This window comes from Corvus kubaryi, unplaced genomic scaffold, assembly GCF_017639235.1.
Source record: "Corvus kubaryi isolate FWS band 111438036 unplaced genomic scaffold, C.kubaryi_AGA036_p1.0 37284, whole genome shotgun sequence".
NCBI classification, from domain to species: domain Eukaryota; kingdom Metazoa; phylum Chordata; class Aves; order Passeriformes; family Corvidae; genus Corvus; species Corvus kubaryi.
This window is the reverse complement of record NW_024581088.1, coordinates 8,224,172-8,248,120: the sequence shown is the minus strand read 5'-3', so window position 1 is coordinate 8,248,120 and position 23,949 is coordinate 8,224,172. Positions and strand designations below refer to the sequence as shown.

Genomic DNA, 23,949 nt, shown 5'->3' with positions numbered 1-23,949 from the left:
GAGGGGGGCCCGGCGGGGTCCGGCGGCCGCCCGAGGGGGCGGCTCGGGCCGCGGCGCTGGCGGGGGAGCGGGAGCGGCGGCAGCCGCGCCGCTGTGATGAGTCATGCGAAGGCAGCCAGACGCGTAGGTTCCTCACAGGAACCCGGAGGAAACCTGAGCGCACATCGCCTGTTACCTAATCCCTGCCTCCTTCGGGGCTTCCCTGGAGCTTCCGCCGCCGCCGTCGGCGCCTCCGCGGCTGCCGGAGGGTGCGCGGGGCCGGGGCGGCAGCGGGGGGCGGCCCGGGCTCACCCCGCCGTGAGGGGACGCCGCTGTCCCGCCAAGCCGGGGCCAGGAGCAGCCGCGGAGAGCGGGTTTGACATCGGAGCGTGTTTGCGTGAGGGGAACTGGCCATGAGAAAGGAAGAGGGTAGGTTTGGTTTAGGTGTTCGGAAGGACTTCTTCGCTGTGAGGGTGGGGAGGCCCCGGCACAGGTTGTCCGGAGAAGCTGTGGCTGCCCCATCCCTGGAAGTGTCCAAGGCCAGGTTGGATGGAGCTCTGAACACCCAGGTTCAGCGGAAGGTGTCCCTGCCCATGGCAGGAGTTGGATAGATGATCCTTAAGGTCCCTTCCAACCCAAACCATTCCATGATCCTATGATAAACTACGTATTGTGCAGTATCTACACATTCCGTGTTCTGGCAAAGGAGAACTTGTGAGAAGCTGAAGATGCTACTCCAACCAAAACTTAAAAGATAACCCGTCAGTGGGAGACAAACTGTACTGAATATTCTCTTGCTGTCTAATGAATGTCTTTCATTTGTGAAAGGCATTTTGGCTTGTTTTATTCATTGCTGCTGGAAGCTATTTTCAGAGCTATCAGGTCCATAAATACCAATAATGAACAGGTATAATTGCCACACATTTAGAATAGCTTGTACACATGGGAGGGAACGATATCCTTAATGTCAGATATACCTTGAAAAATGGTCAAATCAGGGGCCTCATATGAAAAAAGATCCTCAAATTTTTATGTATTGTAACAAGGACAGTATCTTACTGAAACCTGTTGTTCTCTGCATTGTAGTAATTACCTCTGCATGTCAGGTGCTCCTGTAAATCTGTCTTCTATTTGGTGAATTATTTTAGAGCCAAACTAATTTTAGAATATTTCCGGCAACCTGCATTGGCTGATCATATTGCAATCTTGTGAATATGTAAAAGCCCTGACAGTTAAAAATGTGATTGCCACTGTTAGTCTTGGTCTTTCACAGCTGACAGTGACAGAAAATCACATAGCTTCTCCTGCAAGGTTATCTCTAAGCAGTATTTTTCTTTATACCATTTCTTTATTTTCAGTTTAACACTTGTTTATTTAGGGGTGCCAGGTAGGTTTGAAGGGTAAGAAACACTGAAGGGTAAGAAGCATTGCAGTTCTTTTTGAGCAGAGAGCTCCCAGTTGCAGCTGACGATGTCATTGCTGGATTTTGGTTTGGTTTTTTTTTTTGTTTGTGTGTTCTGCATCATCAGTGAGTCACAAGCCCTGGGAGGATGAATAGCAATGCAAGTATCACAAAGCAGTTTTAACTTCATGATTAGTTGTTTTTCACTAGGAATCCAGAGGCAATTGGAGTTTCTAAGAAACTATAATCCAGATAACCTTGGCGTAATATGATCTGAATTATAAAAATTCCTATTGTAACAATGTCTTAGGGAAGTAACAGCTAATTCAACAAGATGCAAGATCAGCTTCATGTTGTATGACAAACAGCAATTAAAACTATCTAAGAAGAGATTCAAAAGCATTTAGGCAGCCTTTCTCTAAAATTTTTGTTAATTCTATGTATTTTTTAGTTGTTTCCAACAGCACAGAAGAGAATCTGGGAGTAATACCTACTCCGTTTCTTATCGAAATGTTAAAGTTACCAGATGTCCTTGATTCATCTTGGCAGTCCCCATGTGCTTTTCATCATTTGTCTCGTGGCAGAAGACACTAATTAAAATGAAATAGAGTAGAACTCCACACTCAGGACACTTTGTCAACTTTTGGCACTACTGTCAAGTCGGGATTGTTTTGCTCTAATATTAAATAGAGAGCTGATGGCTCCCAGCCATGCTGACGTTGGTTTCTGGGAGAGAAAGGTGGAAAACCATTCCCATTAAGCTGGAAAGTGGAGCATATGGTCACTGTGGGTGGTGTGGCTGAGCCAGGCAGGAGGAACCTGCTGGCCCTGCTCTCTGTGGGGCCACCAGGGTGGGCAATTCCCCCAGGAGGAGCCACCCTGCTCCTCAGTGCTGCCCAGAAAAGGAAGCTCTAAGCACAATGTGCTACCCACTGATCCCTCAGAGCCTGTGCTCGGTGCTGTTACGAAATGTTTGGAGTGTTCAGGAACTCTGGGAGCTAAATTTAGAGTGCCTGGCTACACTCTGGATATCACTGGGTAGCAGCTGGGTGGATGGTTCCTATGGGATGAGGGAAGGTGGATGGAATAAACTCACAATTCACAACATGTGAGTCTGATACCATTGCAAATCATATGGAGAATAAGGTTTGAACTTGATGTGAGAAGGAAACATGGGTGTTTGTATCCATTTCAGCTTAATCATGTTGCTTTTTGTTTGAAAAAAGAACATTTTACAGTATTGTTTTGGAAGAAATCTGTTTTAATTTAGCCTTAAAACAATGCCTTCCTCTTTCTCATTTGCTGTTGAGAAATAAGCAGGGTTTGAACAGGCCTTGGGGAGGTGGCCTGAATTGTATGGTGGGCAAAAAGAAGTGCTTTTTAATTCTTTGTCACCTTTGGAAGTGATTCCTGTGGGCTGGCAAACAGAAGACATGTAGGGTCATGAAGAGTGCTTTGACAATACTCAGCATACCTGTGATATATGATCTGATACCATACAAATGAGTTTAATGGGAAAAATCCAATGGTAAATGCCTCTTCAAAGTAGGGCTTCTTCCTTTAAAAAGTAGGGCTTTTGCAGTAAACCTGCAATTTTAGAAGCTATATTCAGTTTTAATAATTCAGTTGCTTAAGACTGAAGCAAGAATTTGTAAGGAATACAGCAAGAAGACTCTTGTTGACAGAGTCAACATCCATCAAGCCCCAGTTAATTTTCTTAGGTTCAGTCTGTTCAACTGCAGCTTTAAAAAGCTGAGTAACTTCTGTCACCACAATTTTACTGACTCCTTTACCATAATAAATACTGTATTGGGGTGTTCCTAAACACCAAAGTTCTTCTCTCTTTTTCTTTCTCTTACTATTTTTCTTCAAAGTTTTTCAGGTCAAGTCAGCTTTTCCAGATTAATAGTCAAAGATTATTCTGAAATATCCCCATCCTTTGCAAAACACGGGATTTCAGGCCTGAATCCTACTTCCAGCTGTCATGGAAATTTCCAGTCCCATCCCAAAGGAAAATTCCATTTTTGGCCTTCCATTCAAACCCCTGTTTAGGAAAGGGTGTGGTTTGAATTAGTGTCCCCCTCAAATCCCATTGATGCAGCTGATTCTAACTTATTTCCACAGTCTCAAACCCTATGATTTAGCCACAGAAACTTGTGTTCATTTCAAAAAATTAATGAATGAATAACTTTAGAGAGATAGATTTATGTGACATAGCACATTTACTATCAAAAGCATAGTAAGCAGTAAGCTTATCTAGTAAAAGGAAGTGTTACAGTATTGACATGCTGCACTTTATAGGCATTATTTTCTTGCTAAGGACTCAACTTGTTCTTTAGCCCAAAACATTTTAATTTAGTAACATATATGATACAAAAAGAATTACTGAGTGAGTGTAGTTGTAACTGTGTTGCTAAATTTGCAGCGGTTCACACTAAATAAATTAAGAGTATTAGAAGGATATGTGTCAGAAATTTAAGCCCCCAAAATAATGCAAACTGAGTCGAACGGCGTATTTGTGGCCTTTGAGAAATACATCCAGATGCAATTAGAACCATTTGTTGGGATCTGTAGAGTTTCTTTTTTACTGTCCTATATATGTTATAAAATATTTTAAACATTCCCCATTCTCATTGTTTGAAACTGAAATGTGATTTATTTTTTTTTAATATCCCGATGCTTCTTCGGCTCTGTTTAAATCAATGGCAAGTAATTCTTGTAATAAAGTGAGCAGAATTGGCTATAATTCTTGAAGGATGACTTAGTAAAATACACACTTTTCTATGCATTCCTTTGGCACATCATCTAACATTTTTACTACTTGTGTAATGATGGAACTATTGGTTTTAATGCCATTTATTATTTCAATAGATAGAATTAAAAATGTGTAGAGCTTGGGCTCTCTAATAGATAGTGGATATTGTAGGAATATTTCTTGCTTGTGGGAAGCAAGACAGGAGCTGACAGTTTAACAGTGGGTGCATTTGTGGGTGAAATTCAGTACTGGGAAAGGGGCCAGTTCCCGGTGATTTCATTCTTCAGGATAGAACATTAATGCAGGCATCTTGCTCCAGCCAAGGGAAGCCAACTCCCCTGACCCTAATCATCCCAAATGAGTGCATGGCCAGGAGCCACGAGACACTGAGTGCCCAGGCTGGGGAGCAGGCAGAGGGAAGCCCGGAGCAGGTAGCAGCTGGCACTGGTTCCTGGAGCCGAGGGGCTGGTGCGGAGGAGGGCTGGCCGGGCTGCTCCCAGACAGTGCCAGCGCCACATTCCCCTGCAGCCAGGCTCCCTGGGCGAGCTCTTAGCAGGGCCCTTGTGCTTGAGCTGCTTTGGGAACACAGACTGACCTCCCTGGGTCTCATCCTTTTAAAAAGCTGTTATTTCCCTTCTGTGCTCTGCTGTAATATTTGTGTTAGTGCCATGTCGGCGCTCTGTTTATTCCATTTCCTTCAAGGATAAGAAAGCATCAAACCATACTTCAAACTTTACCGCATATATTTCACATAGAATTAACCAGTACAACACATCTTAATGTGCCTTTCTAAAGAATTATTATCCTGAGCATGGTAAAGACAGTCTCTTTTGGGAAGCTGGAGCACAATGACTTGTCCTTCCAACTTTCCTATCTTCTTTTGTTCAGGAAAAAGGGTGGAGTTCAAAAAGCAGGCAGTAAGGATTTCACCTTTGTTGTTAATCCATGAAATACCTGAGAATAAATTTAATTCTAAATTTAGTCCCCCTGTAAAATAAGTAAAGGAACAGTAACTGAAATTCAACAGGAAAATGGTTGTTATATTTTAAATGTACTTTTCTCAGCTCTGTACTCAACACTCAGGTTAGAGGCCAAATCTCCTTTCCACACAAATCAATCACTTTGTGATTGACTTCAATAGGAGACCGATTTCCTACCTTGAACCTTGGCTACACCTTTGTACCTCCAGTTAAGCTACTTCTTCTCCACATTTTCTTATATTTACTCTACTTAGAGGCTAGCTGGTTCCTCAGTATTTCATAATGGAAAAGGTGCAGAACACATCAAATCAGGAATAAATAAATTGTTATTTTCCCTGTCCAAATGAAAGAGTTTTGAAGCAGGACTCAGGGCTTGAGAATTCTCCTGTGACCGCAGTGTTTGCCTGTTGCCAAGGCCTGTGGTGGGATCTGGATTCTTGTTGTGGTGACAAAATAAGTTCCTCCACCGCAAGTAAATGTCGTCCCCACAAAAAATGGAATCATTTCAAACTCAGCATGACAGTTAAAGCCCTTGGCTTTCAGCGAACTGGGACTTAAGCAGCAAATCAAACAACCCGTTTTCTTTTTGATGCAGTGCCATGAGGTTGGCTACTTAGAATCTTACTTTTTGTGCAATAATAAAATTCTCTTCTGCCCCTCGCTGTTGGGCACTGATGCTGTGACATGCATGAGAATTCCAGGCGCACATGGAAAAAAACCAACTTGCCATGGAAGATTTACTGGTGAGGCAATGGTCAAATTTTTTCTTTCTCTGCAATTCTGAGCCTGGAACAGCTTCCTTGTCTCCAGCAGATGAGAACGAAATCTGGCTCATTTAATCTAATTTTGTCTCCGCCAACAGATCCTTCTCTCAGTTCTGGTCTGCAGAACTGATTTTTATAATAGCTTCAATAGGAAAAAAAGAGAGAAAAATTTAAAAATCTCAGCATAGAGAGCCTCCAATGTTTCCTCTGGACATTTTGTAGCTCCCACTGTTAACCAGTAACTGTGCATCTTTTTTATTTGAATAATGATGCCCATAACACTGGAAGCTCTAACATTTACTCAGCCAAAACCATTTATCTTGTTATAACAGGATCAGCATCTCAGCTGGGGCTTTTGGATGCTACTCTACTACAAACAAAATTAAAACCACAGTCAGCTGAAATTAATAGTATATGGGAGCCACAGTTACTCTGCTCACACATGGAAGGACGTGGGGCGGGTGTTAAATCCTAGCACAATGCATTGAGAGAAATGGATTTTTCCATAATTACCAAACCCCTTAGATAGCAGCTATCACCAGGAACCAGGAGAGCTCCTGAAAATATTGCTCCAACATTCCTAATGGATGGTTTTCCTTGTGGCTACGTAGGCAAGAGCTCGGTGCCAGCTCCCCCCTCCTCCCGCACTGCAATACGTAGGAAGCCTTTATTCCCAAACGGGAGCGTTTGCTTGCTGACATCACATGCGGTAGGATCCTTTTGTTTGCCTGTGTCTTCTGCATTGAAATGTTTGTCTGAGTCACAGATCCCGCTGCCTCCCTTCCCTTATGTCATGCTGCTTGCTTCAGAGCTTCTCCCTGACTCACAGTTTTTAAATTTTGACACAGCCCGGTTTGCTGCATGGCAACTCAATACTTTTCCCTTTAATACTTTATTATGTAATTTTTATTTAAACCCTATAATGATGCAAAAAACACTGCCTTTTTTTTTTTTTGCAGCCTTTTTTGAATAGAGAGATTTTATGACTCAGATTCAGCACTGAATTTTGTTTCAAGGCAAAGTCAGTTTAGTGTATACTAAATAAAAAATTTAAGATAGTGACTCCCACAACTTGAATTCTCCATTTAGCTGCTGGCTGAGTTTCCTCAGCTCTAACATTACCGAATGCTCTGCCAAAAGGGGTCATCTCTGTGCATGTGTACAAACACTTCTCATAATTGAAGTAATTACTATTTTGCAGTGCAGCACCTTTCTTCTCCTCTAACAATCTCCTCGATTTGTTTTCTCTTAATAAAAAGAGGACAAAAAGCTGCTGTGCTTTCAGAGTACATTCATTCTCTGGGTTTAGATTCTGGAGCTGCTGATATTGCTGGTGCCTAAGTCTGGGTTTCCTTTTTATTACAGACACGAACAAAAGAGATCCTGATTACAGCCTGAAATGAAATGAAGAACATGGAAGTCAGAGCTATGCAGCAGTTTGGTTCAAGCCTGAGTCATGGTAAAATATTCCCACTTACTGAGACAGGAACATAAAATTATTGTGCTGGATTAAATCCTTTGTCCTTCAGATCCAGTCTTTCATCTCTGTTGTTGCCACTACAGGATAAATGAGAAGTTCAAAGTAGAGCTTTGATTGTCCTTGACCAAGGACTTTGCAGCAGGTGAGGGCTAAAGCCCCACTCTGGTGTAGCACTGAAAGCTGCATTTCTCTTCCAGCATCCACTGCTTGTGTCCTGCTCTGAGCCTGTGGTGAGCACAGTGCTGCATCCACCTCCTTAAAATTCAGGTATACACAAAGCCAGATGACTGATCCACATGCCTGTCATTAAATGTGCTGTGCTGAAGGCTCTCATTTCATTGTCTTTTTACCCAGTGTGAAAAGATGGAGTTGTAGCGCCCCCCCCCCCCAAAAAAACCCAAACAAAAAAAACCCAACGCCAAAGCTGAAGCCACTTGTTATAGAAAACATAGATTTTTATTATAAAAGTACAATTATGCCATACACAAAGGAAGTTTGTGCTGCAGAAACTTGCACGTTGCAGTCTTAATATTAAAATAAAGTCCAGAGCAGGAACTGAAGTTGAAAGTCTCTCAGGCTGCCTTTGGCTGCACATCCACTCTGCCACTGCTCTCCTGCAGGTTTTTAACATTCCACTTTGGAATCACTGCTGCTTCTCCTCCTCTGTCCGTGGCCGTTTCCGAGGGTTCATCTCAGTCCCTTCTGTGCTGTGAGTGACAGCTGGAGGCTGCACATCTCGGAAGCCATGGGACTGGAAGATGGAAGGAAAAGCATGAGCTAAGGCTTGTAGGGATAGAAAGCATGAGTAACCAGTTCCCAGAAGATCAGAATGAGAGATGATGCTGCCATTTATGTTTATAGACCAGGTTAAGCTCAGCACTGCATACTTTACAACACATGTGCCTCATTTTGTTTTTTAAAGATATTTTATTTTCACCAACTAGGCTATCACTTTCATTTTACTGTTTATCACCCCTATGGCTATGAAAAACTGCTTCTCTGTAAATTAACTTATGTTGCCTATTTAAATAAATCAAAAGACAAATCCATCAGCTCCCACAGAAGCAAGGAGATGACTGGATTAATTGCCTCAGTCATTTTCAGAAACAAAACTGTGAATTTCCACAACCTAGGATATTTTTGTTCCATGTACCTACTTAATGAACTGAAAACATCAATGAGACATTGTAAGAGAACAGCAGAGCTGAATCTGCCTCTAGACTGCAAAGACTGTTCCAGCATAGTAATTTATGGGACACAATAGGATGAAAACCTTTGACTGCCAAAAACTAAATGTAGAAGTGAAAACTACATGCTGCTACCCAGGAGAGTGCTTGAAGTGTTCTAGCTGGCCTAGTACCACTCATATTTTCTGTTACTGTAGCTCACAATTTAATTTTTAACCATTTTAAAATATGAAAGACCTCGAAGTCAGTTAGTTAAACATGTCATGGATGCAGATGGAGATGATGAGACGTTGTGTGAAGCCTGCAACTGTCTGAATTCCCATCTCCAGACAAATGCTGTGCAGAGAGCACTGCTGACAGCTCAGTGAAGACTCTCAGTGCAGACTTAGAGAGGAAAAGGCATTAATCAGAACACAAAATTGCTTTGCTGATCCAAAACGCTCAGGTAGAGACAATGTGGGGACAAGAGCATTTCAGGAATGCTGACATTTTGGGTTGGTGCAGCGTGAAAAAAGCAGGCAGAATTACCATCAGACGTGACTCTTCCCAAATGCCAGTGTGTCCCACACCAAGATCAATCCCAAACCCGAGCAAAATGTCTTGTTTAAGTCTCCCCTTCCTGTATTTCTATTTCTGAAAGCCTCACCTCACCCAACCCGGGTTTTTTAAAGGAACAACCAACAAGAGGTGCCACAAGGGCAGGATCTGTGCAGCCCCTCTGCTATTTATAAGCAACTCAAGTGTTATTCTAAAGAGCATAATGGGGAATCTTCAAGTTTAATGTTTCGCTGCATCTAATCTCTGCCATTTCCCTGAGGCACAAAGGTGGATCTGTAGCCAACTATCCACTTAATCCAGAATGCTGACTCCCAGTGAAAGCATTCCAAGGGTTATAAGGGCCAGAACATAAAGTAGACTGCCCAGGATGGTTGTACTTGGTTACAGGCAGGCACCTTGAAAACACAAGAATTTTGTGTATATTTGTGAGGTTTGGGAGTGGGTTTTAGATGGTGAGGAGGTGGCTGCTGGAACCAAGGACAAAGCTCAGACTTCTGTCATTTTGAATTGTTCCTTAATGTCCTCTGGATTTACACCCTCTGCAGCAAGACTGGCAAGGGTAGATGGGTTTGTTACCTGAGCAGCGTTCCCATTGCTGGCCTGGCAGACCCTCCACAGCTCAGGGAAACACAATTCCTCCCTGGAATTTAGATCCTGGGTCTCTGTCTTTCACTATGAAATAATCAGGTCACATTCCTGGGAAATTCAGGTGAATCAGCTGAGCTTACTCCCTTGTGCATAAATCAATTTCCATTTCTATACTCTGCATTTAAGAATGAATCCTTATCAGCCTGTGGAAGAAAGGATTTCATGGGAGAGGAGTTCCACAGCCCCCTCAGAGTGGTGACTGATGCCAGAGTGCTGGAAAGGACAGGGATAAAAAAACCCCACAGCTCAGTCATGAATTTACACATCTCATCAGCTCACGGGCACTGAGCAGCCACTTTGCCAATGGTACCAAAGCACCTCATTTGAACATTTTTAAGTCCTAAGGAATTTATTTTTTGGTTTTTAAATATCTTTTTTTGTATGCTGGTTATACACAAATCTGACTTGGAAACACTGGATGTATTGACATCTTCCAGTTTTACTATGGAATGAGAAATGGTAACAGCAGACTGTTCTCAGACCTGAATTTCATGAAAGAGATGGGGATAATACATTTTTTACTTAAGAAATCATCTGCTGAAGCAGTTCATCAGGATTAAGGGAAAAAACACAGGGATAATCTTAAATTTTAACTAATCTTTGATTAGGATTCACTCTCAACTCTATTTCAAGATTGTGTGCATTCACACAGAAGAGAGCATAGGTGTTTTATGGTGCTCATAAAAGTGAAAGTAAAAGGCAATTAAACTGTCTGAGATAAAATCCATCTGTTTGTCAGCTGGAGAAAAAAGGACTCACATCACATGATCCAAACAACCTCGGGATGCAATCCCACTTCCCCTTCCAATCTTTATCAAAGTATATATTTGCAGTATTTCTTCTGTCCAGGTGAACACATTCAGGAGTGGGGGGAAAAAAAAAAAATCTGATTTCTCTTTGAAAGTTTGAGGATCTCATCTGATGGCAGCATTAAAATCTGCAGAAAATGCTATGGCAACGTGTTTCCATGAGGACACGCAGCAAATAGTTACGGAGTTGTACCTATGGATCTGACGTGTGAGGATATAAGAGTTGAGTGGTGCTGTCTTTTCAAACCTAAATACAGCTTAGACAGCATCTCTTCTCATTAATATGTATCTAAGCACTCCACAATAGGAAATAATCACAGGATTTAACTAGGGATGAATAAGGACTCCAGCCATAAGCTGGAAGCTCCTTACATGATAGTGGCCGAAAACTCTGTGTATATTGGCTGGTGTAGGGTCAGTGTAGGATAAACACAACATGGTTGATACCACACATAAAGCAGAGATGGGAAAATACCTATGGAACAAAGCACTGGTGAGGCCTCTGGAATACTGGGTTGAATTCTGGTCATCCTGATCCTAAAAAGATGAACTCAGCTGGAACAGATGCAAAGAACCACCTGAGAAACAACACCCTACCTGACCAGGGAAAAAACAGTTCAGGTCTCCCAAAATGAAGGCTAAGATCGTTCTTGGTAATTGCACTTAGGCCAAAAGTTAACACCAAGGGCAGATAAAATAAGCAGCACTAGCGGCAGAACAGGTGGGGACAGGCTGCCTGGAAGTTTGATCTGGAAATCAAAAGCATTATAACTCTGAGAGGAAAAAATGCTGGGTCACTTTTCTAAAGAGAAAAGGTGCAAATTACCCCTAAATCTGGAGATATCCCAGTATTACTGGTTCCCTTCAGAAGGCAGCTGAAAAGCAACACTAAAAAAGCAAAGACCATTCTCAGATTTGTCTGAAAATTCCTTTACAGCTGACAATGTGCTCCCATCTGTGAATCTCCATCCCCAGAGGAATACTCACTGTGATGTGATAGGCTATGGTGGACTCCTTCTGACTCGGTGATTTGTACAATGTGGCCAACCTGGTAAAAGAAACCCCAGGTAATTATGATTAATTAATAGAGTAATAAAAATTCCAAATAGCTCAGTGACCAGACCCAAGTTTTCCTACAGTACCAGTGGAATTCTTATGGATGTATTTTCATATAGGTCATTCAAACTGTGGATTCTCATCCTTACATGACCTGTCAGCTCAAACACAATCTAGACCTACTAAAAAGAGTGAATGATTAATTAGCCTTGTTTCATCACAGAATTTGATGACATTTTTGGAACAATATTCATTATGAATTAAATCCAAATGTCACTTTCTTAAAATGCAAACAAAAAAGGTTTTGAGCACAACTCTTCCCTACTCCATTAATCATTTGTTCACTGACTTCTCAAAGCTGGGAGAGACCCTCAAGAATTCCAGTACTTCTAGGGAGGCTTTTTCCAGAGATTTCACAAGCCTGTCAATATAACCCAGAGGCTGGAGAAGATGTTCTATTTCTATGCCTGCCCTTGCCACTGACACACAGCATAACCTTGAGAAAGTAGTTCCCCTTTCATTTCTCCTCTGACACTTCCCTGATTTGGTGCATTTAGACTCTAAGCAATACACCTTGATTTGTGTTCTACAGTAAATGCTTGCATAATACAGAGAGAAAATTGCAAAGCAGCTCAAAAGCAAAGGGGTTTTCAACCCTTGCCAGTGCTGCTGGTCTGCACCGTGCCCACCTCCCCAAAACTCACACTTACATAAGCCAATCTAGAAAGTGTTCAGCTCTCTGTAGCAAGACACCCTGCCAAAAATCCTGTTAATTATTTTTGGGGTTTTTTTTCCTCCCTGAGGTGCCATTCTATTAGAGAGCACGTAATTACAGCCTGGGGAACGCTGCCACTTCATGTTAGCTACACAGGGAATTCCTCAGAACACTCAAATGCTGGGTTATACTTGACAAAATTGCCCAAATCTGGAGCTGCAGAAGCCAGGCTTTCACAAGAGCTCAGCTGGAGCCTCTGACTCAACAGGATCTTTCCTCCCAGCAAAGAGAACCCTTAGAATTAAGCTCTGATATTTTCAGTAGTAGACAGAAAGGAGGAGACAGGTACCAGAGTTGGCCAAAGCACATTTAAAATTTTTTTTAAAAAAAGGCAAATGGATCCTCAAGTGATCTTTGTGCCCAATAACCTGACATAAAAACAACAAAACCACAATGGATCATCAGCTATAGGCAGCCTTTGCAAAAATAAGACAGCATTGAGCTATTTCTGCTTTTACAGTTGTATCCAGAATTGCTGTTTCTGCAGGCCCCACTCCATGTTAGCTGCAGATTTACATCAGCAAATAAGCCATGTTTGTCTGTCCTTGGCTTGTTTTCTGCAACTTCTATCTGCAGCCTTCCTAGCTGTGTTGCAGAAGAAAAAAAGTTCTTTTCATATATAAAATTAACTTTTGTTCACTGCAATCATTATGTTGATGCAACTTGTCCTAAAAAGACTGTTAACTAATCAGTGATGTTAATTTAATTCCAAATTAAACAGCCTGCTGTAATCATTCTGCATTGCCTTCAAACTTAGAATTTAAAAACAAAACTCCCCAAGAAAGTGTCACCGCATTTTTCTTTCAAATTCAACAAGCAAAACTCTGCACAACAACATTCCTGCAGCATTTTTGCTCACTGCAGAAGATTAGGGAATTGCAGCACAGCTCCTTAATCTCAAGCTGCTGCATGGTGATATTATACACAGGACAAATTTAACTGACCAGGAACGAGAAATGACCTTGCAATGCAAAGAGGGGAAAGGAGAACCAGGAAACAGAGGAGATCTCATTGCAACAGACAGAATTTCACACTGTTTTTAGAAGGGTTCAACCCACCCCCCCACAGCTCAGCCCTGTGCTGGCCATCAATGCAGCCCCTTCTGCCTCTCTGCAGGTCACTGGAACCAGGAATTGCACAGCTCTGCAGGATCCTGCTGCATTCCAAAGCAGAAGGGTCCAGTGGCTGCCCCTGAAGCTCAGGGTCAGCGGCCTGTCCTGAGGGTCACTGTCTAGGTGGTTTTAATGCCTTCCTTGGCATCTCTAGCTTTGGACTGACAGGGGATGAAAACACTGAAGCAAAAAAATTCTACCCGAAGAAATTATAGTGGCTACAACCAACCAGAGCAAGGCAAGGAGCCAAATTCAAACCCATGCTTCAGTCTGAAAGATTCTCCAGTGCCACACTTGTCATTACATGGATTTTCCTCACGTTTTCACTCACCTCTGACTGTTGTCCCAGTGAAAGATTAAACGGACGGTGGCAGCGTGTCCCCAGCTTTCTCCTGAGAGACACAAAATGACAGATCATTATCTCTTATACCACCACCACTGTCAGCAAGCTGAAATGAAATTAATCTTCAAAAACCCCCCATGATTAAAACAAAACATGTCCTTCTTGCAGTGATGCATCTCATCTTTTTCATACTTGCAAGGATTGCACAACAAATACACCGAGACAAGAAATAACTTCTGTAGTCAGTGTGTTTTATAGAAATCTTGATGCAATACTTCCATATTCGTAGAAAAATGTTATGGATGCCTAATAAAGGACAGGTACTAGACAAATCTTGAAAACAGAGGCAGCTTGAAGAAGAGATGTGTCTAATTACTACTGAAGAAGTCTGGTGAGGAGGTCTAAATCCTACTTCAGAACTGCAATATTCTGTCTCTCAGGCATAATTATGAGCAAACATCACTCCCTTTGGGATAGCAGCTTTGGGAGAAAGTCAATGATTATTAAAGTATTAAGGGCCCCTGAAGCAGTCTTCTGCTTCTGACAGCAAAATGCAAAATAACACAACCAAAAGCAAGGAGTAGGGAAGTGTGGTGGAAAGAGAGAAGGAAGTTTGGATTGTTATCCTGATTCAGGGGCACAGTCACTTGTTTCAGCTCCCACCTGACCACAAATCAATGTACAGACAGCTTTATTGGGTGCTTTTTCCTCTGTTTATCCCTGTCAGCAGTCCAAAGATGGATTGCACTTTAAACCAGTCAAGTCTCCCCTGTCTACCTGCTCTTTCCTGTCCATCCCTCCCTGGCCTCCACCACACCCCCAGCCCCTCGTGCCCCCTGTGCTCTGGTATTTATTAGAGCACAGAGAAGGAAAAAAATGATCCCACTGTAATGAAGACCTAGACCCTCTAGGCATCTTGCCAGACCTTGCTCCACTACATCTGAGTTGAGATTAAAGATTTTGGCTCTCAGATATGGCTCTGAGGCAGAGATCAAAACACATTTTACAATGGCTACAAATTCCACACCAGCACGTTTCCAACTGCATTGAATATGAGTGAAAAATGCTACTGTAAAATGAGGTATTTCTGAGTTGAACTGCCTGTAGATTAATATTTGACCTCCTTTCTAAATATATTTCGTAGAAATGTTTAGGAACACCCAGCTTAGCTATCACTAGTGGGAAAGAAAGCTGTCCCCTTCATAAAGCTCTTGACTTAATACCTTGCAGCATCTGTGCTTTTTTCTTTTCTTCCCCCCCCCTTCCCCCCCATAATTAAGATCTTCCCTTCTGCACAGGAGCTGAATAAGAGTTTAGAGATTAATGCTTTCATGAAAAAGCTGTTTTTCAGGCTTACCAATCAATGGGGGAAAAAACCCCTATTTAGTGGAGGCAATAGGATTGATTGATTTTACTTGGGGATTTGCTGCTGACCCTTCCCTCAACAGTTCCTTTGGCTCCACCAAACCATGGAGTGGGAGGCTCTTTAGGCCTTTATGATGAGACTTTTGAAATACCATCTCTTCAGAGCAGGGCATCAAAACCACTTGGTTAAATACTTTACCAGCTGGTACCAAATTGCATTTTTGGAAGAGTTCACACTACTCAGTTTAACAATGCTGTGGTCACACACACTGGGGAGAGTCACAGTCAGCTCCACGGGAGGTCATGTCAAATTAATTGTTTGTGAAAGAAAATATGCACAAGGCAATGCAGGATATCTGTGAATTATAACCTCCCCTGAATGTCTTCACATTCTTTACTGTCCCCATGACTCAATAAACACAACATCTCCCAAACAATGCTGGCCAGTGAAAAAAAGACAGACTCTATTAGCTTTAATTGAGTTTGTAGCGAGAAAGGCTGCCAAAAATAATCCATCAGAGAGCAAGAGGCAAAACTGACAAAAAGGGTCAGATCCTGCGAGCTGGGTCTGCCTGCACAGCTCCAAATTCCACGTTCTTCACATTCCTGCAGGAGATGGGCTGTGTTTATTCATTTTACTCTACATCTGTGCCAAATGGTTTGGTGCCTGTACAGACTCTGGGAACATCTTTGCCTTTGTACTGTCCCCTTCTCCCTCCTCTCCAGAACAAGGGAATTATTACTTAGCTCACAGAACCTGAAGAATTTGTGCCCTTTAAGTGAATCATAAAATAATGCAAAGCTACAGCCTGAAATAAGATTTAAATGCTGAACCTTTCCTTAATTTGTAGAAATCTCCACTTCAGAACTGTTTTATTTTCCCCTGTGACTGCAGCAGAAAGGTCTGGATGAGGTATCTGCTCATTACAGGGCAAAATTGAGCAGCTAGAAAAAAAACTCTTTAACCTGGCTCAGGGCAGGCTGTGCCTGAGGATCCCACATAGAACTTCCCTCTACATCATAACTGCAGAGAATTCCAGTGATGCAGCAAATATGAAATGCCTTTGCAAATAATTAATGGAACATGTTCAAGGGTAATGGGAAAATAAACAATTTAAACTGTTTGGGAGAGGTAGTGAATGGTTCTCAGGGAATTTAGGAAATTGCAGCTTAGTTTGGGGTATGAAACCATTAAGCTGGGTTCTTTTTTAGTGATTTAACCTCTTCCTCACCACATTCCTGCTACAGGATTACTCCTCCCAGGTACATTTTTTGGATGATTTTTCTTTGTACATAAAGCCAAAGGAAAGGAAGTCCTATATCAATTTTCAACTCAAAGCTAACACTTACCTAAAGCAGGTACCAACGTGGACTGGCTTTGTCCAATCCTTGTTGTCATTTGGTTTGTCAGAACCACCTGAAAGAGGAAGCAGAAGCAAAGAAATAAGAAAATGTCCTGGAAAAGCACCATACTGGTGGGAGGGAAGAGAGGGAATTTTCAAAAAGCTTTTACTGATGAAGCAGTTACTCAGGCAAAACTCTTGGCAACTGTGATGAAGCTCCTGTGTTAATGAGGAGAAACTGTAAAGGTGCCTCATCTTTTCAAAACAAATTAAGAGAACCCTGCAAAATGTATTTTTGGTTTGAATGGGAGATTTCCTTCATTCAAGACTTTAAAGAAACCTCCATTTCATCCTCTCCAAGGGATGCAAACCCCACACAACTTATTTATCCCACAACATTTGTCCTAAATGCTGTTTGGATCTATGTTTAGCTGCAGGTGACTTGCTCCATGAGGAGCCAGCTCTCAGTCCCTGGGGTAAATGACCTTGGTGGTGCTGCTCACAACGTGCATTAGCCTGGTGATTAACTGAATTTCTGTGCCTTGTAGTCTAAAAATGCACAAGTGGGTACAACACAAAGCAGAATGGAAGTGAACAGACAGAGCGGGGGAGTGTTTTCGCAGCCCCAATCACTTGTAGGAGGCTCACAGACAGTCTAGGTTAGATCCCTGGTAGAAGTGGGGGTGGGTGAGACAGAAAAGAGCCAGGAATATTAATTACAAACTTCATTAAAAACGAAAAATTGTACCCATCTTAGACCCTAGAGAGTTCCATTGTTTGACATGCTCAGAGGATTCGTGCTGGAGGAGTTCAGGAAAGTGTGTGAGAGGAAACAATTCTGCTGAGCACACCCTAAAACATTTCCACAGCTGGGAGCCCAGCACAGATATTGCACATTTTAGAGAAGTAACTCATCACAAGTGCATGGTAACAGCCCCAAATAGCCTCCTCATCTCCCTGCTGGAGAAGGGCTGGGCATCCTCACTCCGAGTCCAGGTTTAGGATCTGACTTCCTTCCATATTAGAGCATCCAGGCTGCCTGACAAGCAATCCCTGGCATGCAGGCTGGATTTAGCCTGCTCACAGCTCGTGGAACTAACTCAGACACCACTAACAAGAGGGCAAATCCAAGCAAAACCATTCCTGAAGCTCTGACTCCTTTAGCAAGAGTTTGTTTAGCAAGTTTGCACCAAACTACTGCCTGGTTGAGAATAAATAATTTATATATTTTATCCTTGACCAAAGGAAAACACTGTCCAGTGACAGCAGCTGCTGTTCAAGGTCACCAGGTACCAAGCTGTGATGGAAAGCACTCAGGAAACCTGAGGCTTTGCAGACCCTGGAACATCATCTCCCTGGTGCCCAGAGCAGCAGGAAGGAGCTCCACAGCTCATGGCAGGACACTTTGGGAATGCTGGGCTCTTCCCTTCCCACAGCTCCCAGAGGAAGCACAAGGGGAGTTTTATTTTTAGCTGCTTGGAACAAAAGCCAACTGCGCCAGAGGGTTGTGGGTGACAAGGTCACAAGTCACCTGGATACTGTTAGAGGCATAAACACCATTTTGAGGGCTGGGGAAGCTCTAATTCCGGAACAATGCTTCTCTGAGCTGCCAGAGACTTCCAAAACAACTTCTGGAACAGCTGCAGCTTCCCAGTGCCATCTGCTGGCTGCGGCTCTGCTGCCTCCAGACCAACAGTGACGTAGAAACAATGCCCAGGAAGGAAGCTCTGGGTTTCCATGGATGCCAGAAGAGAAGGCCAATCCAGCAGATAAAGTGGTTCCATAGTTCATTTTTAAACAAAGAGTGGAAAGTTGTGTTGGAACTGCTGAATACTCTGAGGTATTTTTGTAGGTAAAGTCATCAGAGGAGCATCCCTTGTCCAACCAAATCATTGGAGATGATGGCAAACAGCATTAAAAATGCCATTCTACCACTTACTTAAGATCCACAGGATGCTGTTGATGCAAATTTTACTTATTTGGGCAAGTCTAGGAATTTCCCACCTTTTAGGTGTTTTGCCTTTGTGATCCCTCTACATTTAAACTGGCAAGAATGAAGGCAGAGGACATTACTGCAGTTTTATTTTGCTATTTAGAGACAAAAGCAAATCACATCTCCTTGATTATTTGCAAAAAAAAGTAGCATCTTTTGGGATTTAAGCCTGCCTTGGACTTACTGCTGATTTATGGTCGTTGGCTATGATGATGAGCTGCTGTGCCAGCCCGTTCAGCAGCCTCGTGCGGAGGGACAGGTCCTCAAAGTCGTGGCGAAAGGGAAAGGCAATTCCATCAATCACCACCAGCCGGACCTAAATGCAGAAGAAAAGATAAAAAACTGCCATTACCATCCTATAAAAAAATGACAAAAAGCAGCCAGACCTGTTTTTAAGTGCAGTGGAATGTTTCATTTCCAACTTAGGTGAATATGATGGGCAAAGCTGGACTCGAAGCCTTGCAGGGGAGAAGCTGGAGAAAATATTCATTAAACATCAGAACTGTACTTCAGTCAACTCTCCACAAACAGTAATTTATTTCACCTTCTCCCTAAAAAATCAAATCCAAATCAAAATCAGAATACACGCTGTCTGAAGCCACTGCTGAGATAACTCAGCTCTTATCAGTGATCTGTCTTGGAAACACAGAGTTTAACAGATGCTAAAGATATTCCAGGCACACTGCACTGGAGCTGAGGATCTATCTTGCCTCAAGATGTTTGCTTTGCTGAATTACTTCTTTTGTAGCAATCATTAGCTGAAGTCAGAGCGCACTGCAGCTGCTGGCTCATCACCCTCAAGACACTGTATAAACATTAGTCTGGGATTTTGATTTATTCTATCTTCATTTGTTGTGGCTGTTTTGATGACCCAAGTTTGAAATACAGGAGGGAGATGGATGGTCTTACAGTGCCTGCATGTTCAGATGTCACTCAAATCCTTAGTGTCTACAAGTTCTTGCATTACTGCACAAGATAACAAATTGGAAACAACACAAGAATCCTGATTTTCTGCATTATTGATTTAACTCATTACTGGGAAGTCTCTTTATGACTGGAACATACAAGCCTGCAAAAACATCACAATGAGATCGTCCTGGGCCTCCAGCTGACAAAAACAGACCCTTAATTTGCAAAAGAAGATTAAATAGTTGGGATTAAAAGAAGATATTCATCTGTATTCTCATTTCCCCTCCTTCCTGCAAATTCTTTCCCATGAGTCTGTACATCTTCCTCATGTATCATTTCTTTAAGAACAACCAGTTTAACAGCATCAACATGACACATGCTAGACAGGAATGTATACATGGTTATATAACTTGGCTATCACAAATTTGCCCAGGTAGGATGCAATTTAGTTAAATTTCTCCCAGTTGCACTTGTTTTAAGATAGGAGACAGGAAAACTTAAAGTATTTAAAGTATAAAGAGAGCTTGGTAACACCTGCCTTGTCCATGCCAGCTTGGCTCTAGCAGACCTTAAAGAATTGGGTTTTTTATGACAAGAATATTTTCTAACAGTCTTTCTCATATTATTAACAAGATCTCAAACTAATTCTTATTTCCAAACAGCACATTTGGATCTCTAACTCTACATCTTTTTTATCCTTAAACCTCTACAACTTTGTCTCTCTCATAAAAACCCCTAAAATCTGGAGGCCTCCTGTGATCCCAGACCTGGCTCCAGAGGGATCAGACTAATTTTAATGAGAGCTGGACTGCAATGAGCAATCTGTCAAGTCACTCTTAGCCTGTCCAAAGAATCAGAGGAAGGTCTTGTGGTTCTCCTGCAACCAACTCCAGGCTGCAGGCCAAGCCCTTATAATCAGCACAGATGGTTCCAGGGAACTGCAGCCCAGTGGAACTGTGCTAATGAAGCCATGTACTTTCCACAAGAGCAAACACAACAGGGCACTGTTAGTACCTGGCAGGGAAAGGGAAATACCAGACTACACCAGGCAAAAGTGAGGCTCCCATCTGTGTTTTCAAGAACACAGCAGCTCCCATAAATGAAAAATTTTGGAGTATACGCAAAAGACAATCTAATCCAACATTGATTTGTGCTCTGATAGAAGGAGGCACAGTCATGTTCCTCAGATCCTGACAGGGAGTGATCCGCAGTGCAGAGCCTAGAAATCTGGAGGGGAGGTGGTGAAAATCTGCCTTACAATAGCATTTCTCTAAGACATTAGGTACTAGGAAACTTTCTGGCTGCAGTCCACCCAAGAGTCAAGCTGCAGGCTCTGGTTGCTTGTAGCAACAGAAGATGCACTGAAAAGAAGAGTCACTTTCCAGATGGTGCAGGATGTCTCTGGTCCTCAGTGATCTTCTAGGGCAAAAAAAGTGGCACTAAGCCTTTCTGATGCCACCCTCATGGTCACTACACACCCCCCTGGCTCAGAGGCTCTTGTGTGGAGCAGTTCTGTGGTGATTCACAGCTCAGTGCTCACAGAAATGGAACATGTGGCAGCACAGACCCAGCGTCCTCAACTCAGAGTGGAAATTCAGGAGGACGGCAAAAGCAAATTACTCTCAAGAGTAATTGGGATGGGAATGAAAAGGCAAACAAGCAGAAGGCTTTACATTTGTACTCTGCTATCAGCCAATATTTTACTGCCAAGCTGACGAGGTACCAAGGTGTTTACTCATGTTACTACAGCAGACAAAAATCTTCAGCGTGAAGATGAGTGACACCTCCTGACAAGCCTGCAATAACCCCTACCTTGGAATGCTCTGACAGGAATTCTGGCAGGAGGTAGACCTGGGCCAGCAGCTCTACGTAGTCACGACAACGGAAGTAATAGATGTGAGAGAGGATATTTTCCAGAGAGAAAGTCTCCAAAGCTTTCCGATGATCTGAGAACAAAACAAACAGATGAGTAAATGAGTCAGAAGTCTGTACGAGCATATTGTTACTTTCATCATCCCACCAAACCCTGCCCTCCACACATAGCAACAGCAAAGCCCCCAGAAACAGAACAGGCAAGGTAAGGAGTGTGGAAACATATTTTCCATCTGGCTTGAAAGTCAGGAAGGTGGTGAGCACATGCTATCCCAGCATTTGCACACAGACACACTGGAGCCTCCAAAGAAGGCCTCCAACAATGAAAAATTTATTTCTGAAGCAAGAACTTCTCCAGTAAATCATTTTCAAGCCAGAACACCACCAGAGGACATCAGGGACTATTAATCATCCCTTGTTTAATATACAGGCAGTAGCTCGTTTAATACAGTGTCTTTTTACCTCAGTTCAAACAGAAGTTTGGTGCATAAATTCTCCATGAATAACATAAAAGTTGTGTCCTTATCCCCAAGTGACTGATGACTTAGAGAAGAAAACTCTTACTAAATGCAGCCTGGCTGTATTGACTTTATGGAGGAGCTGAATTCCAGCTATGGTTTTACTGTATGGGCCTTCAGCAGCAACACTGCCTCATAAAATTCTGCTGTTCCTTTTTTCTTTCCCCACCTGTTCCTGTGTTTTGAAACAAAACACTCAGTTTTGCTCAGGAGAGTTGGGTTTGAGTGTTGGTGCAAACATGATCATTAAGGTATTAAAAAAATTGAAGAAGAGAGGAAGGGAGGAAGAGCAAACACCAAAACCTCACACAGCACCTAAAACCCCCAAGATCAAAACGATCACAAAATCTCCATGTAGAAAAATAATTATTTTTGAAGTAGACCAGCTCAGTCTTCTCCAGACACAGATGTAGTTCAGGGTTTGACACACACAGGTGGAAATAAAAAGCTGTCAGCAAACACTCCACAAGTAACACTGCAGCCTACGAGACACTTGTTTCACTCCATCCTTGCCTGCTAGGCAGAAAGAAATGACTTAGCAACGTACCTTCTTCTTGCTGAGCCTCAGCAATAAGGTGGCAGTGCTGCACACAGGCAGCTGCAATGTCCACCACTCTGTCCACCATAAAGCTCCCCTCAGTGTCAATGAACACGGCTTCTCCAGCAACACCCCCGAAGCACTCTGGGATCTGGACATCGACTGCCAGCTGCATACTGCCATGGGAAACAGGAAAAAAAGGAATATTTACACCCCAGAGCTGTCCCAACTCACTCCTGGAGTGATATTCCTGCTGAGGAATACACGGAACAGGGAGCAGTACAGCCATTATTATATTTACAAGAATAGAAGAATCAGGGATTGCAGGCACGACAACAAGAAAAATGAACTCATTTCATAGCTGAGTTAAACAAAAAGTGATTGTTGCTTGCACAGAAATCATGGAAAAATAAAATACCACAACTGTGTTTTGCCAACACCGGGTGCTCCGCAGATCTCTGTGATTTTTGTCAGCTGCACACCACCTCCCAGGATGTTGTCCAGTGCTGAACAGAAGGTGATGATGAAGCCCTGAGTTTGCTCTTCTTCCAGAAGCTCCAGGGCTGTGCACCTCCTGGTGGCACCTGATTCCCCAGCCGTCCTTGCTGCATCCCTGTGACATTCCTGCCTCACCACCTGCAGCGCTTCCAGTGCCTCTTCCCTCGAGATTCCAATTTCTAGAGAAGCCAAAACCACAAAACACCACCTTTATTTTACAAGCAGTGACTGATTCTGCAGCATGACACAAAATGATTCTTATTCACCCTCTCAGGACAACATGTACACAGCCCTGGCACTAATGATGCGATTTTTAAACTTTTACTATCATAGATAATAAAGCTACCCATAACCAAAATCCCAGACTGGTTTGGGTTGGAAGGGACCTGAAAGACCAGTTCCATCCTGGGACACCTTCCACTACCCCAGATTGCTCAGAGCTTCATCCAACCTGGCCTTGGACACTTCCAGGGATGGGGCAGCCACAGCTTCTCTGGGCACCCTGTGCCAGGGCCTCACCACCCTCACAGGGAGGAATCATGACACATTCCTTGAAAACGGCAATTTTCTGACATCAAAGAAGCTTATTTTGTTTAAATCACGTAGTAAAAACAAGAGGGAAGCTGGGGAAAGAAGAGGAAATGAGCCTAAAAGAACCCTTTCGTTTTCCTGCATCACTCAGTGTCAGCTGATCTTTTACCAGAATCGTCTTTTTTTTTATTATTATCATTCACTGTGCCCCTTTCCCAGAGGCCTCATTGGGGCGTCCCAGGGACCGGGATGGGGAAGGGGGAAGGGCCCGGAATATCCAGGGGAGGCCCCGCGGGGCCGAAGGCCGCCGGTACCTTTGCTCAGGCCGCAGGGGCCGGTGTCCAGCAGCTCCTGCGCCGTCTGGAAGCCGGCGGCGGCGAGGCGTGAGCGCAGGGCGGGAGCCAGCGGCAACGTGCCCACCTCCCGCTGCATGGCGGCACCGGGAGGCACCGGGAGGCACCGAGAGGCACCGAGAGGCACCGGGAGGCACCGGGAGGCCCCGGCCCCGCCCCCGGCCCCGCCCCCGGCCCCGCC

General features: G+C 43.2%; 1 protein-coding gene and 1 long non-coding RNA gene across 3 annotated transcripts; one reads left to right on the top strand and one right to left on the bottom strand.

Annotated features, from left to right (window-relative positions):
* The first annotated feature begins 34 nt into the window (after positions 1 to 34).
* Positions 35 to 7,745, top strand: LOC121663757. 2 transcript variants are annotated; one of them, XR_006015734.1, is made up of 3 exons: positions 35 to 408; positions 6,492 to 6,589; positions 7,246 to 7,745. It is a non-coding gene; the product is annotated as an uncharacterized LOC121663757 (long non-coding RNA). The 2 variants fall into 2 exon arrangements; XR_006015733.1 differs by lacking the exon at positions 6,492 to 6,589.
* A 45-nt stretch (positions 7,746 to 7,790) lies between these two features.
* RAD51C (RAD51 paralog C) lies at positions 7,791 to 23,922 on the bottom strand. The gene is made up of 9 exons (XM_042026366.1): positions 23,730 to 23,922; positions 22,805 to 23,063; positions 22,396 to 22,562; positions 21,271 to 21,404; positions 18,734 to 18,865; positions 16,564 to 16,630; positions 13,837 to 13,897; positions 11,550 to 11,610; positions 7,791 to 8,111 (listed from the first exon to the last, which is right to left on the bottom strand). Exons 1-9 carry the CDS (start codon positions 23,845 to 23,847, stop codon positions 8,004 to 8,006), a joined length of 1,107 nt encoding a protein of 368 aa, XP_041882300.1. The 5' UTR covers positions 23,848 to 23,922; the 3' UTR covers positions 7,791 to 8,003.
* Between the last annotated feature and the right edge of the window lie 27 nt (positions 23,923 to 23,949).

Bases quoted from the DNA above. Each gene is read 5' to 3' on its own strand.
- RAD51C (XM_042026366.1), bottom strand. From the start codon at position 23,847: ATGCAGCGGGAGGTGGGCACGTTGCCGCTGGCTCCCGCCCTGCGCTCA. The intron at 13,898-16,563 runs GTAAGTGTTAGC...TGTGTCTCTCAG, and splicing joins CACGTTGGTACCTGCTTTAG to GAGAAAGCTGGGGACACGCT. The intron at 11,611-13,836 runs GTGAGTGAAAAC...TTCTTTTACCAG, and splicing joins CACTGGGACAACAGTCAGAG to GTTGGCCACATTGTACAAAT.